At 44.4% G+C, this 12,802-nt stretch overlaps 1 protein-coding gene across 4 annotated transcripts in view; it reads right to left on the bottom strand.

The window, feature by feature from the left end:
• ZWINT (ZW10 interacting kinetochore protein) overlaps positions 1-4,515 on the bottom strand; it is an 87,641-nt gene extending 83,126 nt beyond the window's left edge. Inside the window, exons 1-2 of one of the 4 annotated variants that reach the window (XM_069209577.1) lie at positions 4,431-4,483; positions 3,257-3,391 (exon numbers count right to left, since the gene is read on the bottom strand). Coding sequence is in view for 2 of the 4 variants with exons in the window: in XM_069209574.1 (XP_069065675.1) it covers positions 4,431-4,483 (53 nt within the window). In the remaining 2 variants the exon portion in view is untranslated. Of the gene's footprint in view, positions 1-3,256; positions 3,392-3,782; positions 3,922-4,430 lie in introns of those variants that run through there. The other 3 variants (XM_069209578.1, XM_069209574.1, XM_069209575.1) reach the window with 3 other exon arrangements.
• Between the last annotated feature and the right edge of the window lie 8,287 nt (positions 4,516-12,802).

Below are 12,802 nucleotides of genomic sequence, written 5' to 3'. Positions count from 1 at the left end.
CTTTTAAATAAAAAAAAAAAAAAAAAAGAAGAACTTTATTGGAGACAATAGTCTTTGACAGACAGCTAGCCCGATCGACGGTAAAAAGCAGAATTAGGTTTCTAATAGGTGTCAGGTTACCATCTTCAACCTCTTGGCATTACACTCCATCCCCTTTGAGGTGAGGCTCATGAAAAGAATTTAAAACTTTGAGAGGTACTTTGGTGTGCTTAGGTGGTCCACCAGGTATGTGTTAAAACAAGTGGGAAACCGGCATCTTGCTTCAAAAAGGGGGCCAGTGGGGATCGTTCACCAGTGCAGTAATGTGATGCATGCAATATGTGCAGACCAGGAGACAAGCATGTGCCAGACACAAAACATGCAGCTGCATGCACTTTTGGTCTGAATCCACGTGCAATTCCCTCTTTTGCTGCATGTACAACCCTTAAAGTCGAGGGTGCAACATTCAAGCTTCTGCAGGAGCTGATGAGCGCTTTAAAATCCATGCTTTCGCAGGGAACATAAAGCAGTTTTCAATGACTGGAAAGTGAAGCAGATCTCAAATGGTTCCCACTTTCTGCTGTGGAACACCTAAACGTGTTGTGGCTCATTTCATCTTTAATAACCACCTGCATTGCTTACAAAGCCAGCACGGCCAGCAATGCCACTTAACTGGCGGACAAACTCACCATCTTAGATGGCTGTCGACGCACCACAGCCAGGACAACATCAGCAAGGAGAAGTGCAAGAAATTAAAAAGGCAATGGGTCTTCTCCCTCTACACACTCAGGACCTGGAAGGTGCCTTTACCCTTCGTCAGCTAACCACCGTCCTGAAGATACACGCCTTAAAGACTATATGACAACATGCCATAGATAGACCAGTCCCCCCTTTCAGGACCTAGATTCCCTCTGAGTGGAGCTGTGTGCGCCTCTGTAGAGTGCTCTACTGCCTTTCAGCCAGGTTTGCACTACACAGACATCTGTAGTGGAGAAGTGTGGCTCAATGGTTAGAGCGGCAGACCCTGAAGCAGAGATCTGGCTCAAGACCAGGGTTCAAGTCCCGCTTCGGCAGGTCTTGGGCTCAATTCCCCTTGATCAGATAATTCTCGCCTCGGTGCCTAATCTAATTCATGGTTCCCACTCTGCAACTCTGGGCAATAGCTTGCTTAATCTCCACAACGGCCCCAACAGCGCTTGGATGCCTGGCTTCACCCTGGGGGTGCTCAGGAGTGGGCACCTCACAGGGAAAAGCCAGGAGGGGTTCCATAGCGGTATGAGTACAGCGCCTTGAGACCCTAACGGGTGAGTAGTGCGCTATACAAGTGCTAATTTACATTTTTTTACTGGGAGTGGGGGGGGGGGGGGTCGCTCCTCAACTACCCTGTTGGAAAAAATAATTAGAAACATACTTGCAGACACATTTGCCATAAATGAAATACACCCACACAACTCATCCTTTTTCCTGACCACTTAATTTAGAATTTATCGACTAATGCTTCATAGGTTTAATTATGTGAATACAATTATTTCAAAATGCATCTTTCAGGGCAGAGCTTGATGGGAGCCAAAGGTCGACGATTATCATGCAGCCCTCACTTTGGGCCCATGAAGCCTGGGCGGTAGCCGGTGTATACCTAGTTACCGTCAGGTATTAGTGTGCCAGAGTGGTGTTTCCAGATCTGGGTTCTAATTCGAGATCCGAAGAGACCCGTGGAGCAGTGCTCGGCAGCTCGCATGATGGCGACATCTGCAGATGGTGCCCTGATGTCATGGGTCGCAGCTGAATCACCTGGTAACGCTAATAGTTCTGCGTCCAGCCAGCATGACATGCGGTGCAGATACCACAGTAGTTATAAGTTTTATATAATGTGCATTCTGGGACTTGACGTCCTGCTTTCAAATAGTAAAAGAGTGCGTGAGGGATATTTTGTCTGCTAAGCACACGGGGCTAGAACTGTCCCACTCCGGTCATGAACTGGTGATGAAGGCAGCTGCGAGCCCATCATGTTTAAGGGCTCAAGCAGTGCTTTGAATGGGCCGGTACTTTTTTATTTTGAGAGGGAAAGTGCCTGCACTTCAAGAAAAACGTAATACTTTTCATTGGAGAGTACCGGCACTTCTCAGAAACAAGCAGGTACTCGGATACAGCACATCTTTACAGACCAGAGCCCTGGTGACAATGAGGCACAGGCCAGCATTACAGATGCTGACACAGGGGGTGGAAGCCTGCATAAAGCTTTCGGCAAAACGGAGTGCGGGAAAATGTTTTGATATTTAAGGACCACGAGGCTGCCAGCTCATAACTTTCCTCTAAGAGACCACTAATCAACAGCGTGGGTAATTAATGTTTTGGGTTGGGACGTTCACCCTGTGTCTGTTGATGGTAGTGGGATTGGGCCAACACCAAGGATAGGATACCAAGGTAGTAAGTAAAAGGCTGATGTTAAAATTTTACATTTGGTGTTGGTTCTACGCATTGCCTTGTACATTTCCAAACCTCTGACACCTGCCCCATATTTTACTTCCCCTGGATCTACGATTCGAGGAAGCAGAATTGGTCTTAATGGCAGCAAAAGAAAATATTAAGTGAAACTATCAGTCATTCCGGAGTTCACCTTTCAGATTCCTTCTATGCAATTAACAGAATTAAAACCCAAATTGATCTTTCCAGAAACATAAATATATATTTCAGAGATTCATGCGAGTTTCCAAGATTTATGCAATTTCACAAGAACTCAGACCAACGGATGAGGTTATTGCTAATTGGGACGAAGAGGCAAGGACTTGGAATTATTTGTGACAAATTACACAAAGATCCTAGAATGTGCCATCCTCTGGATGATGCAGAAATTATATACTGAAAAAAGACCAGCATGTGCTTCACCAGTTTTTGGAAGTTGCGCTTTATCGAGATAACCCAACTGAGGGGGAAGGTATTGCCTAAGTTGAAAGGCGGCATTGTTGGAAACCCAGAAGGCTAGTGGCGTCAACCCAATAACTGAGAAACAACCAATGCATGTGAGCTTGCTGGTGGCACAACAGTATTTACAGAAAGCAAAGGAATGAAAAGCCAAACAACAACAGCACAAAAAACCTGTATGAAAAACGTTTGCCACTGCAGTTCACGTCGCCAGGACACAGTGTATCGAGCCCTCCGCTTTATTTCACACCCTTATTGGTAGTATGATTAATTGCAGTCAATGAAACAATTGGACTAACACGACTGATAACAATGATTTGCAAAAGAAAAACCCAGGGATGGAAATGTTACTTACTAACAACATGGAGCGAGGCAGCACGCTGACACTTAATAATTTGATGAAAACCGAACGGCTGTAGTTTGGCAGTGCAGGGGTTATACTGAAAGTTTGGAGGCTATGACCCACGCATTAAGTGCGGCAAAATGTTTGCTGAAGAAGTAAACAAACAATAAATAAGGTGGATTTATGACAGTTGGACACACACGTCATTTACATATGTTTGTTTCTCCCATTCCGAATAATTAAATTACAACATTTAAACTTTATTCAGTCTTTTCTATATGTAAACCCGGATACACGACCGGTTTTGACACACAACCCAGGCATGGATCGTTAATTTTAGCTGTAAATATGCTCGATTAGGTATGAACTGTGTCCCTCACTTTAAATAGCCAGATTTAATTTGTGTGTGCAGGTGAAACTTGTGCGACCTAAGTCAGCAGTCTTTTTTTCTTATATATAAAGCTTTGCTTTAATGATTAATAAATGTTACAAGGACATTATATTAGCGGGACAGAACTTTCCCAGTCTATGTTTTTACCTTTTAGTCATCATTGTTTCCAGGCTGCAGTCCATTTTGTCCTAGGAATGCATCGACCAGAACGCAGTTTCTCAAATGAAAGCACAAAATGAAAAGCTATCCTGATCACCAAGACAGCTGGCTACTCTCCTATTTTTCGCCTAGGCAGCATAACATGCGGTGCAGACATCAAAGTAGTTCTAATTTCCATATGATATGCATTCTGGGACTTGTAGACCTACTTTCAAGAAGGAAAAGAAGTACAAGCAGGATTGTAGAATCCGCTCACGGGTGGCAGATGAGTCCACCTGGCAGTGACAACGGGGAGCACTACACACGCATGATGAATGGCATAGATCAGCCCTGCATTTTGTTACACACCCCCCTGGAGACACTCAGTTTATTGCGAGACTCCTGTTTTTGAAATCCTACAACGTAATCCATTTTAAATGCTAATCAGCGGGTAGTTTTTATTATTTTTTACTTAGCCTCCCTGTTTCTGTTGACAGCTGTCGTGCCTGCTACCAAGCTCTGGTCTGTCTTGCGAAAGACCATTTAATCTACCGGTGGCCAGTTTGAAAACCGTCTTCCCTTCTTTCACAGCTGTTTAGAGGCGCACGGCGCGGGCGAAATAACGTGAACTCTGACCAGCAAGGAAGGCACACTCACCGCCGGCCGTTCTCGGCCGCCATCTTTGTTGTTGCTCCCGTTCCCGCCTCCATTTTGAAACGCTGACAGCTTTCACCCGATTGGACGGTGCACGTGGGCTGTGACGTTTGGAAGGGCTCAGGCTTTTGACTGGCTGGTTTCGAGTCAGGTGGACACGAACCAGGAAGTAGGTGTGTGAACCCGACGGCGGACATCTTGTGAGTGGCTGAAAGATGGCTCCGTTTATGCCCCAGGCAGGGCCCTACCGTCGCGGTGGTGTAGAGTAGCTTTAGCCATCCGCAGCCTTTTTAGAGTTGGTATCCCGGGATTAAATAAAATACTGCTTGCAACAGGCTCCCCATGCATTGCAATAGTTCCCATTCAGGAGTGTCTGCGATTCCATATTAGTAAAGTAAAAATATGTCTTAATTTAGGCTGTCCCGCCTGAAATTGCCTCTGCTTCAATAGAAATCTATGGGAATTTTTCAAAATCTCCAACTCTCTCCTTGTAAAATGTTGGCATACATGCTCCTCGGGTGGGGAGGCCTGCCCATAGCCAAGTTTAGAGTTTGACGTTTTCTTCCCTGTTCTTTATGTGTGATATTTTAGTGCCGTATTAGTCAACTTTCGAGTGGTACGTCTTTGTGTGTACAAAAATCAGTTGTGTCCATGTAATTACATAAATATTACAACCTCCGTTTGTGCAATGTAGTGGTATAAACCAGTGGCTCCCAACCTTTTGAGTTCGGTAGACCCCCATATCAATACTGGAACCAGGGGACCCCCTCTGAATCATTATTGGAATGCGGGGACCCCCCCACAGAGTCAATACTCAAAGTTGGGGACCTAATCTGTTAAAATTATCTAAGAAGTCAAGGACCCCCAGAGGAGGATTCATGAACCCCCTGGGGGCCCCCGGACTACAGATTAGGAAGCACTGCTATAAACAGCCCAAAATGGCCCATTAATGCAGAGTGATGTCAGCAATAAAGGTGGGGCTGGCAAAGGTACTGGTCACAGTGGGATTTAACAGCTTTTGTGTGGGAGTACTGCTGCTCTTTCCCACTCACCGCAAACATTAATTTTAAGTATATAATTGTTTTCTTTTTTAGTTTGTTTATACTACATCTATTTATCATCTGCACACATTTTGTAATCTGGTACTTTAGTCCAAATGAAGTGACAGAAGCCTCGGTTCCCAGAACACATTTATTGTAAGTGTAACTGCATTTATGTCACACTTACTGCCCCAATGAGGCATTGAGGTGCTTTATGTCAAGTAGCACTCTACTACTGAAACCTAAAGTTAGTGGTTAATTCAGTGGGATTGTTGATTATTGGAATTACTTTGGAGCTCTCATGGAAAAAACACACATTTACTCCAGTTCCTTTTGTAGATTAAAATCAATACCAGTTATATATGAACATTACTGGGGGGTATGTAATTTCAGGTAAATGGTTGGCAAGATAGATAAATAGGCTGGAGAAGATTTTGTATTGTTAGGTTGCAGGGTACTGTTTTCACAAAGGACGGGATGTAAACTATGGAATGTGTTCACCAGTTGCAGAAATACAATAATAGATATTAAGTCAGGCATGTGGCTGAGGGAATGACATAGAGCCAATGTTCTATAAATGTAGTCTAAAGAGAGTATATTGATAAGAGGCAAGGGGAACTGTCCCTCAAAGCAAATCCCCAAAAATGTACTACTTTGAGGAACACTTCATTTTATGAAAAACACAACAGGTTTGCAAGTTTATGTCAATGTACAACTCAAACGGTTCCCTGCTTTAGACAGTGCCCAAAACTGGAACTAAGTTTACCCGTGCACTACCAAGACTTGGACGCCTCACTTGAACCCCAGTGTTGCTTGTACCAAAAGGAAGGTAATTGCCAACCTTGATCGAGGACCAAAGACGAGTTGTACTCATCTGGTCTCCACGTTTGCATAAGCAGGGTGATGCCTCCAGATGTGTAATTCCAGAGGTACACAGATTCATCCAGTGTTACAGCCAGATCTTTCATTGCACTCTAGTCAATCAGGTTTAGATAGTAGGCTTTGCATAAGCTGTGGAGTTTGAGTGTGTGCTATTCCCGTTGTTTCAGAAGGTGAATGCAAGAATGAGGCAGAGGATGGATCCAAAAGTATAGGTTTTGGAGCATTCTAGGCCTGCAAAAAGTGTAGTGGTGAGAAATGTGCACAATGCAGTGCACACTGTAGTCTAACTAGATAGTCTGTGTATTCTTTAGCTGTCTCCAACATAGACCATAAGGAAGCAGGAGTCAAGAGATATCAGAAAGTACAACTGTTAAATTCCCAAAACACTCTGTCTTTGTGGAGTAGAGTAACCTCTTTATGTTTGTGATAGGTAAACAGGTTGCTAGATGATTGAAGCACAGAAGGGATCATTTCCCACAGAGTTTCTTCAAAAATATTTGCCACTTGCATCCTTCATGTGAGTATGGAAGATGGCATTAACCTGTTAGGATGGCAGGTGCACATAAAAGAGGTGTGAAAAGTATAACAGGATAGAATAAATAAACACTACCTGTTAGACAACTTTTAGCAAAAGGTAGCCACACTGTACCAATCAACTTAATACAATTAAAGGAAAGTTGATATCCACCACATGTAGAAATATTTGAAATTCTTCACTTGTGAGCCCTCCCTCAGCAATTCTCATCCTCTCTTACTCAGCGAACATTTCAGATCAGTGCACCGAGCTGGTCCACTCATCACTCATCTAATAATACATTGTCAAAAGCATTTTTTGAATCTCTTATGAAGGTCACAGTCGGTCCTGCAAGGCTTGTGGCTTGACAAGCTTTTAAATCTAAGGCCAAATCATTCTTGCTAGCTTGGCCTGGAGTCAAAGAACTGTTGTCATGTGATCTCATCTTATGTTTGACATGGATTTTTGCCACAACACTTTGCATTCTGAGATACATAGTTTTGCTTTCCCAATTAAGTCATGGGCGTACCAGTTCCAACATGCAAATGATGTTAGACTGAAATACAGATCTTCTGATTTAGAATTGCACCTTAACATTTCGAAAACAAGTAAATGTTCTTAAAATTTCATCACAAAAAAATTGTGAACAATTGTGCATACCTACCAATTAAAACAGAACATTTACCAACGCTAGAGACTGCTTGGAGTACACATCACTTGTGCAGCAGGCAGATTCCCTACATGAGAGGAAATGCAAGGTTATCATGTATTTTGATGACAACAAGCAAGAAATAGCACACACCTGGCTCAAAGACATGAACGTTGACAGCACTGAACCCAAACTTTCACTGAATGCCAAGTCACTTGGATTTACCCTGGAGAGCAATCTTGCACTTAAGGGACACCTTATTGAAAAAACAAAGAGCCTGATACCTGCTCTTTCCTCTAAAGAAAGTGAAACAGCTTCCTATGGAAATTGACTTCAGAACTTCTGTTCAAAGCCTCGCACTATTGCATCTGGATGTCGGTAACACCCTGGTCCATGGCCTCCCAGGCCTTGCACTGGCGCCCAAGGCATGAAGAAATATGATCATATCACTCCCATCCTGATTGAACTCCTTTGCCTTCGCTTGTCGGCCAACACCATCTTCAAAAACCAGCAGCATCATTTACAAAGCACTCATGAGCAGCACTCTCTTGTATCTTAGAGACAAGCCATCTATGGTGGTGCTTGGCACAAGTGCAGCCTGGACACTACCAGACTGGAGACTTAAAAGATTAAAAAAGCAAAAATAAGGTAGCAAGCCTTTTCAATCTATGCACTCAGAATGTGGAAAGACATCCCCACATCCATCAGGATTGCCTCAGTGCTGCCCCAATTTAGGAAAGAGTTGAAGATGCACCTCTTTAATGAATTCTACATCACAGTGCATTAACAGTCCACAAACCATCTACTTCTTCTACCCCTGTTTAACTTCCTGCGGGTCTGTTTTTAAGGATGTGCGTCCATATATTGTCTTGTGTTTGGAGTTTCACATACAGGCGCGAAGGCTCAGCAGCGTTTTTAGCCTGGCAGTTGGCTAGTTCTTTTCCCTCTTTTGTTGTCGTTAATTTTTACAATTTGTTTTAACACAAGTATGAATCAGAAGTGTATTGCATTTGTATAAAATTAATTTTATATTGGAGATATCATATGTATTCAGAATTGAGTATAACAGTCAGTTAATATAAATGTTCATCACAATGTATCTGTGCAGTGTTGCAAAAAGTAGCTGTAAATATTACCATTTATTGGTGGGAGAAAGGGGAGGGGATAGGGACAAGGCAGGTGGGACAACAGCAGTTTCTTCCTTAGTTGGGAAACTGCATGGGTTGCAAATGGCTATCCACAAAGGAGCTTTAAACCAGCCTGCTCCAGTCATTGGCTCTTGTCATCTGAGGGATGCCATTTTGCCTGAACACCCACACATGTGTTTAAACAGAAGTGGCACCATGGCTGGTGAGCTAACACTTTGATGATGCTTTTTGTTCTTTCCATTCTCCTATCATTCAATCTTTTTTAGTCATCCTTGTTTGTTGAAACACTATCTTCAGGTTACACCAAAGTGACTAGTACCTTTTTCTTTGGGCCAAAAAAAACAATATTTTCCTATAATGTGCATTAAAACTGACAAGTGATGGTGATTTTTTTTTTTTATTTAAATATTTTATTGCCTGGGTATGTCTACCCTGTTTAGGCGGCGGCATGCTTTCTTTTTTCCCTACTTTTATATTTTTAGCATATGCCTGCATTAAAAATAATTTAAAAACTGAACTCTCACACCTATCACACTTGCCACGAACACCAGACCTTCAGGCTTTGTCACTGTAGGTTGACATGGAATATGACGCATGGACTAGGCCAGGAGCAGAGCCACTTGTGCCCTGCCGTGTTCGCCTCGGAGTTGGTCACGTGCTGAGCTCGCGCCTATCGTGCCCCTGGATCTGCTGTCCTTGCAGGTTCTGATCTGCACACGCCGCGTCCCATGCGGGTTGGCAGAGAGGGGCCTCCCTAAGCAGCTGAGCCAAGATCTTTTTTTTTTTTAATTTATTTTTATCAAGATCAGATTTCTTGCTTGTCAAAATGTTATCTTCTCCCTTTTCCGGCACATGAAGTGTGCGAGAAGCCCTGCAAAAGTCGCAGCCTTTAATTTATGCTGCCAGAGAAAGACAGAACAATTTGAAAAACGGAATGCTTCCGGAAAACGCTTAAAAACGTTACCTCTTGTCAGAGTGCCAAAGTCATCTTTATAGTGTTGGTCACCATTATTGGCCATTCTCAGCAGCAGACAGGTACCATGGGTGCCAGAACCCTTTCTAGAAGGCCATGGGGCAAGCATGGGTTACTGGGTCCAACCGTGGGGGTTGTGGCCTTTTACCCCTACTGTCCGGGGGCACAACCTACTCTGGATCCAGAGTAACTTACCTATGGACTATCCTCTTCAGCACCTGATGCTCAGTGGTAGCACAAGGGGGCAGTCCAGGGGTCTCCGAGGGGGAGTAGTATGTGAGGCATCCACAGGCTCTATTCTCAAAATACAAAAATAAACCACAATAAGTTGATTGTACAGTCAAATACTTGCTTTTATGTAAAACGTATTGTTTAGGTGTAAGCACACAAAACATGGAGGCAACACGCTAAATAATATCCACACTCTTAAGGTCAGTGCATTAGTGTCTTCTTGGCAGTGTCCTTGACTCTCTTGGCTCTTCTCCAATCGATAGTGGAGGTGACTTTCAGATGCAGCACACTACATCCCGTGCAACAAACTCTAAGTTTGGACTTGAGAGTCAACTTTACTAGCTAGGCACTAGATTTGTGTAAGTTCCAGACAGGTCTGCCAGCCTCAAATACTTAACCATCCAGGAGGACAAGGAATATTTCTGTTAGCTCCGGTCTCTGGATGCTGAGGGTCTGAGACCTCTCGTGGTCTTTTCCCAATGACTTGCTGGGCCTCGGTCTCCAGATGGCCAGTTTCTGCTGGACGTCCTTCTCCGCAGCTCCTTGGGAATCAGTAAGTGTTCTTTACAGCAGAGCGGGTGAAACAATCCAGAGCAACACCCTGCCTCCTCAGTGGCCCACTCCTGGCACACAGAAGGGTGGGGGGATCGCCAATTTCACCTTCACCAGGGCGACGGCCCTAATTTCGCAAAGGCCCCCTCCTGGCATACAAGGGTGCCGACTTCTCCTGCACAAGGGTGATGACCCTTACGTCATGGTAACCCTCCTTCCCCCTTGGCACACAAGAGTCCCCAAGTTCTTCTGTGCAGCAGTCCGGCCCGGGCACCAAACACTTCACTCACCAGCATCCACTTTGCAGGATCCTCACTGGGCCTTTCTCCCCCTAGGTGCCCTTCTCCTCCTCCTCACAGGGTTCACCAGTCTTGGCAGGCATGCCGAAGACTGGTGCTCCTGGCTCAGGGCCAGTGGTCCTGACTTCCTGGGTCCCCATGTTACATACAATGCACAGACAAACATGAATCCCAGCATACATGCACAAGCCTCAGACACTTTCTGGCACTACACAGCTTCACCATGTAGACCAAGGGTGAATTAAGTTCACAGGAGAGGAAGTTTGCATGAGTGGGGCAGTAGGTATGACTCCAGTGACACAGGTATAAAGGCCTATTCACACTACTACTGATCAAAACTAAACACAAATTGGGTATTCTTCCACCACGGTGCACTTAACTCCTGGTGAGGGCTGGGATGCACCTCCCGGTCAAACCAGACCCCATTACCATAACAGAGATGTAGGTCATGGGGCACATGCATGATCCGTGTTCACCCATGTCCAAAAATCAATGCCATGGATCAAGATATCCGTGAGGCTGGGAAACTCATGGCAGTGGAGCACGCCCGTCACCAGACAGGGGATTTTTCTGTCCCAACAATGAGCCAGTAAGTAGCTACACTTTAAAATTTTGATTTCAAATACTGAGAGAAGTTACTCAAACACTGATATTACAATAAAGTTATGTACACTTTTATAATTGTACAAAGTAGATAAAGCATTGAGCACCAGTAAATTTCACAGACCAAGTACTTTCCCTTGAATGCGTACCGGTTTTTAAGCTCGCCATGGTAGTTTATCTCAAACCTTTATGACTAGTTTAGCTATGTTTTTTGTAAACGCCCTACCGCACATAGATCTCAGTAGCTGTAACCTGTTAGCCAATCACATTCGCTTCCTCATGGTGGATTTCAGGCGGCCTCCTTAAATCTCCAAGACTCCCAGTAACTACACATTTGATGTTATGTAATTTCAAATAGTACAGTGTTCATTCTTTACTTGGTGTCTTGATTCTTCACGCAGGCAAGTGTAGATTTACCCATCATAGGGGCTTCTTCTGGAGTGGTCCATCCCTTAGACTGAGCGAGTGGATGTTTTGATTTGGACGGAGACTTTTCCCACAGTAGAATTTCATAGGGTAGCATGGGGGATTTTACAATCCATCAACCAAACCCCATAATGGCTTCCCCTGTGGGTAGTTTTGTAGCAGCCGTGTGGGCCTTCGGCTCTCCACCTAAGCGGTCAGCTGTGGTTATTCTGTGTTAGTCCCCTCTCTTACCACCAGGACTAGTGCCCTTTCATTCAATATGTGTGCACGTGTTGGAGTAGTTATGGTGCAGTGTTTGAAGCTCAGGTGTCTCAGGAGTTCCAGAAACTGGATGACTTTCCAGTACTATTAAACTTTGGCGTTAAGCCAACTGCCCACATGCTTTATCAGACTAAGACATCATTTCGATTACATTGACAATTTCGATGTGGTAGATTGGCACCTGCAATTACTGGTACCCTGGGCCTTGGTAATTTTGGTATGTGAGGGTACTCAGGAATTCTGAGTTGTAGCCTGAAAAATGGGACTTTACGCAGGATAGGGGCAGAATGCTGTCGCTCACATTGTAGTTAGCCAATTGCTGAAGGAGGTTGAGCTATTGCCCCATGCTATATGCTTCAGTGGACTGATGAAAAATGTGAATTGCACCATATCAGACTGAAGGGACCTGGCTGAATGCTCCTCTGAGTCTATTATTCATATAATTTAGTGAAATCAAACAGTATCTGCGATTGCCTAATGTAGAAATGATCCCGGGCACGGAGGGAGAAAACTTTCTATGCACCCCTTAGACTGGTTCTGAGCAGGTGATACAAAGTCACCAAACTGTGCCCAGAAAGGATGGAGTAAGTCGGGGGGCTTTGGACTCTCTCTCTCTCCACCCACTCCCCCACTATGAATGTGTGATTTTGTGCAGGCTCTGAATCCAGGATGTGATGACTTCCCACTGATAGAAGATCTGCAGAGGGTGCAGTTTGCATGCTCCATGGTGTGAAACCCCTGAGATATCGCCAGAGTCTCACCCCTGAGTCCACTTCTTATTATCCTGGACAGCCTGG

The sequence above is a fragment of the Pleurodeles waltl genome, chromosome 10, assembly GCF_031143425.1.
Source record: "Pleurodeles waltl isolate 20211129_DDA chromosome 10, aPleWal1.hap1.20221129, whole genome shotgun sequence".
Classification (NCBI taxonomy): domain Eukaryota; kingdom Metazoa; phylum Chordata; class Amphibia; order Caudata; family Salamandridae; genus Pleurodeles; species Pleurodeles waltl.
This window is presented reverse-complemented; position numbering and strand designations above follow the sequence as displayed.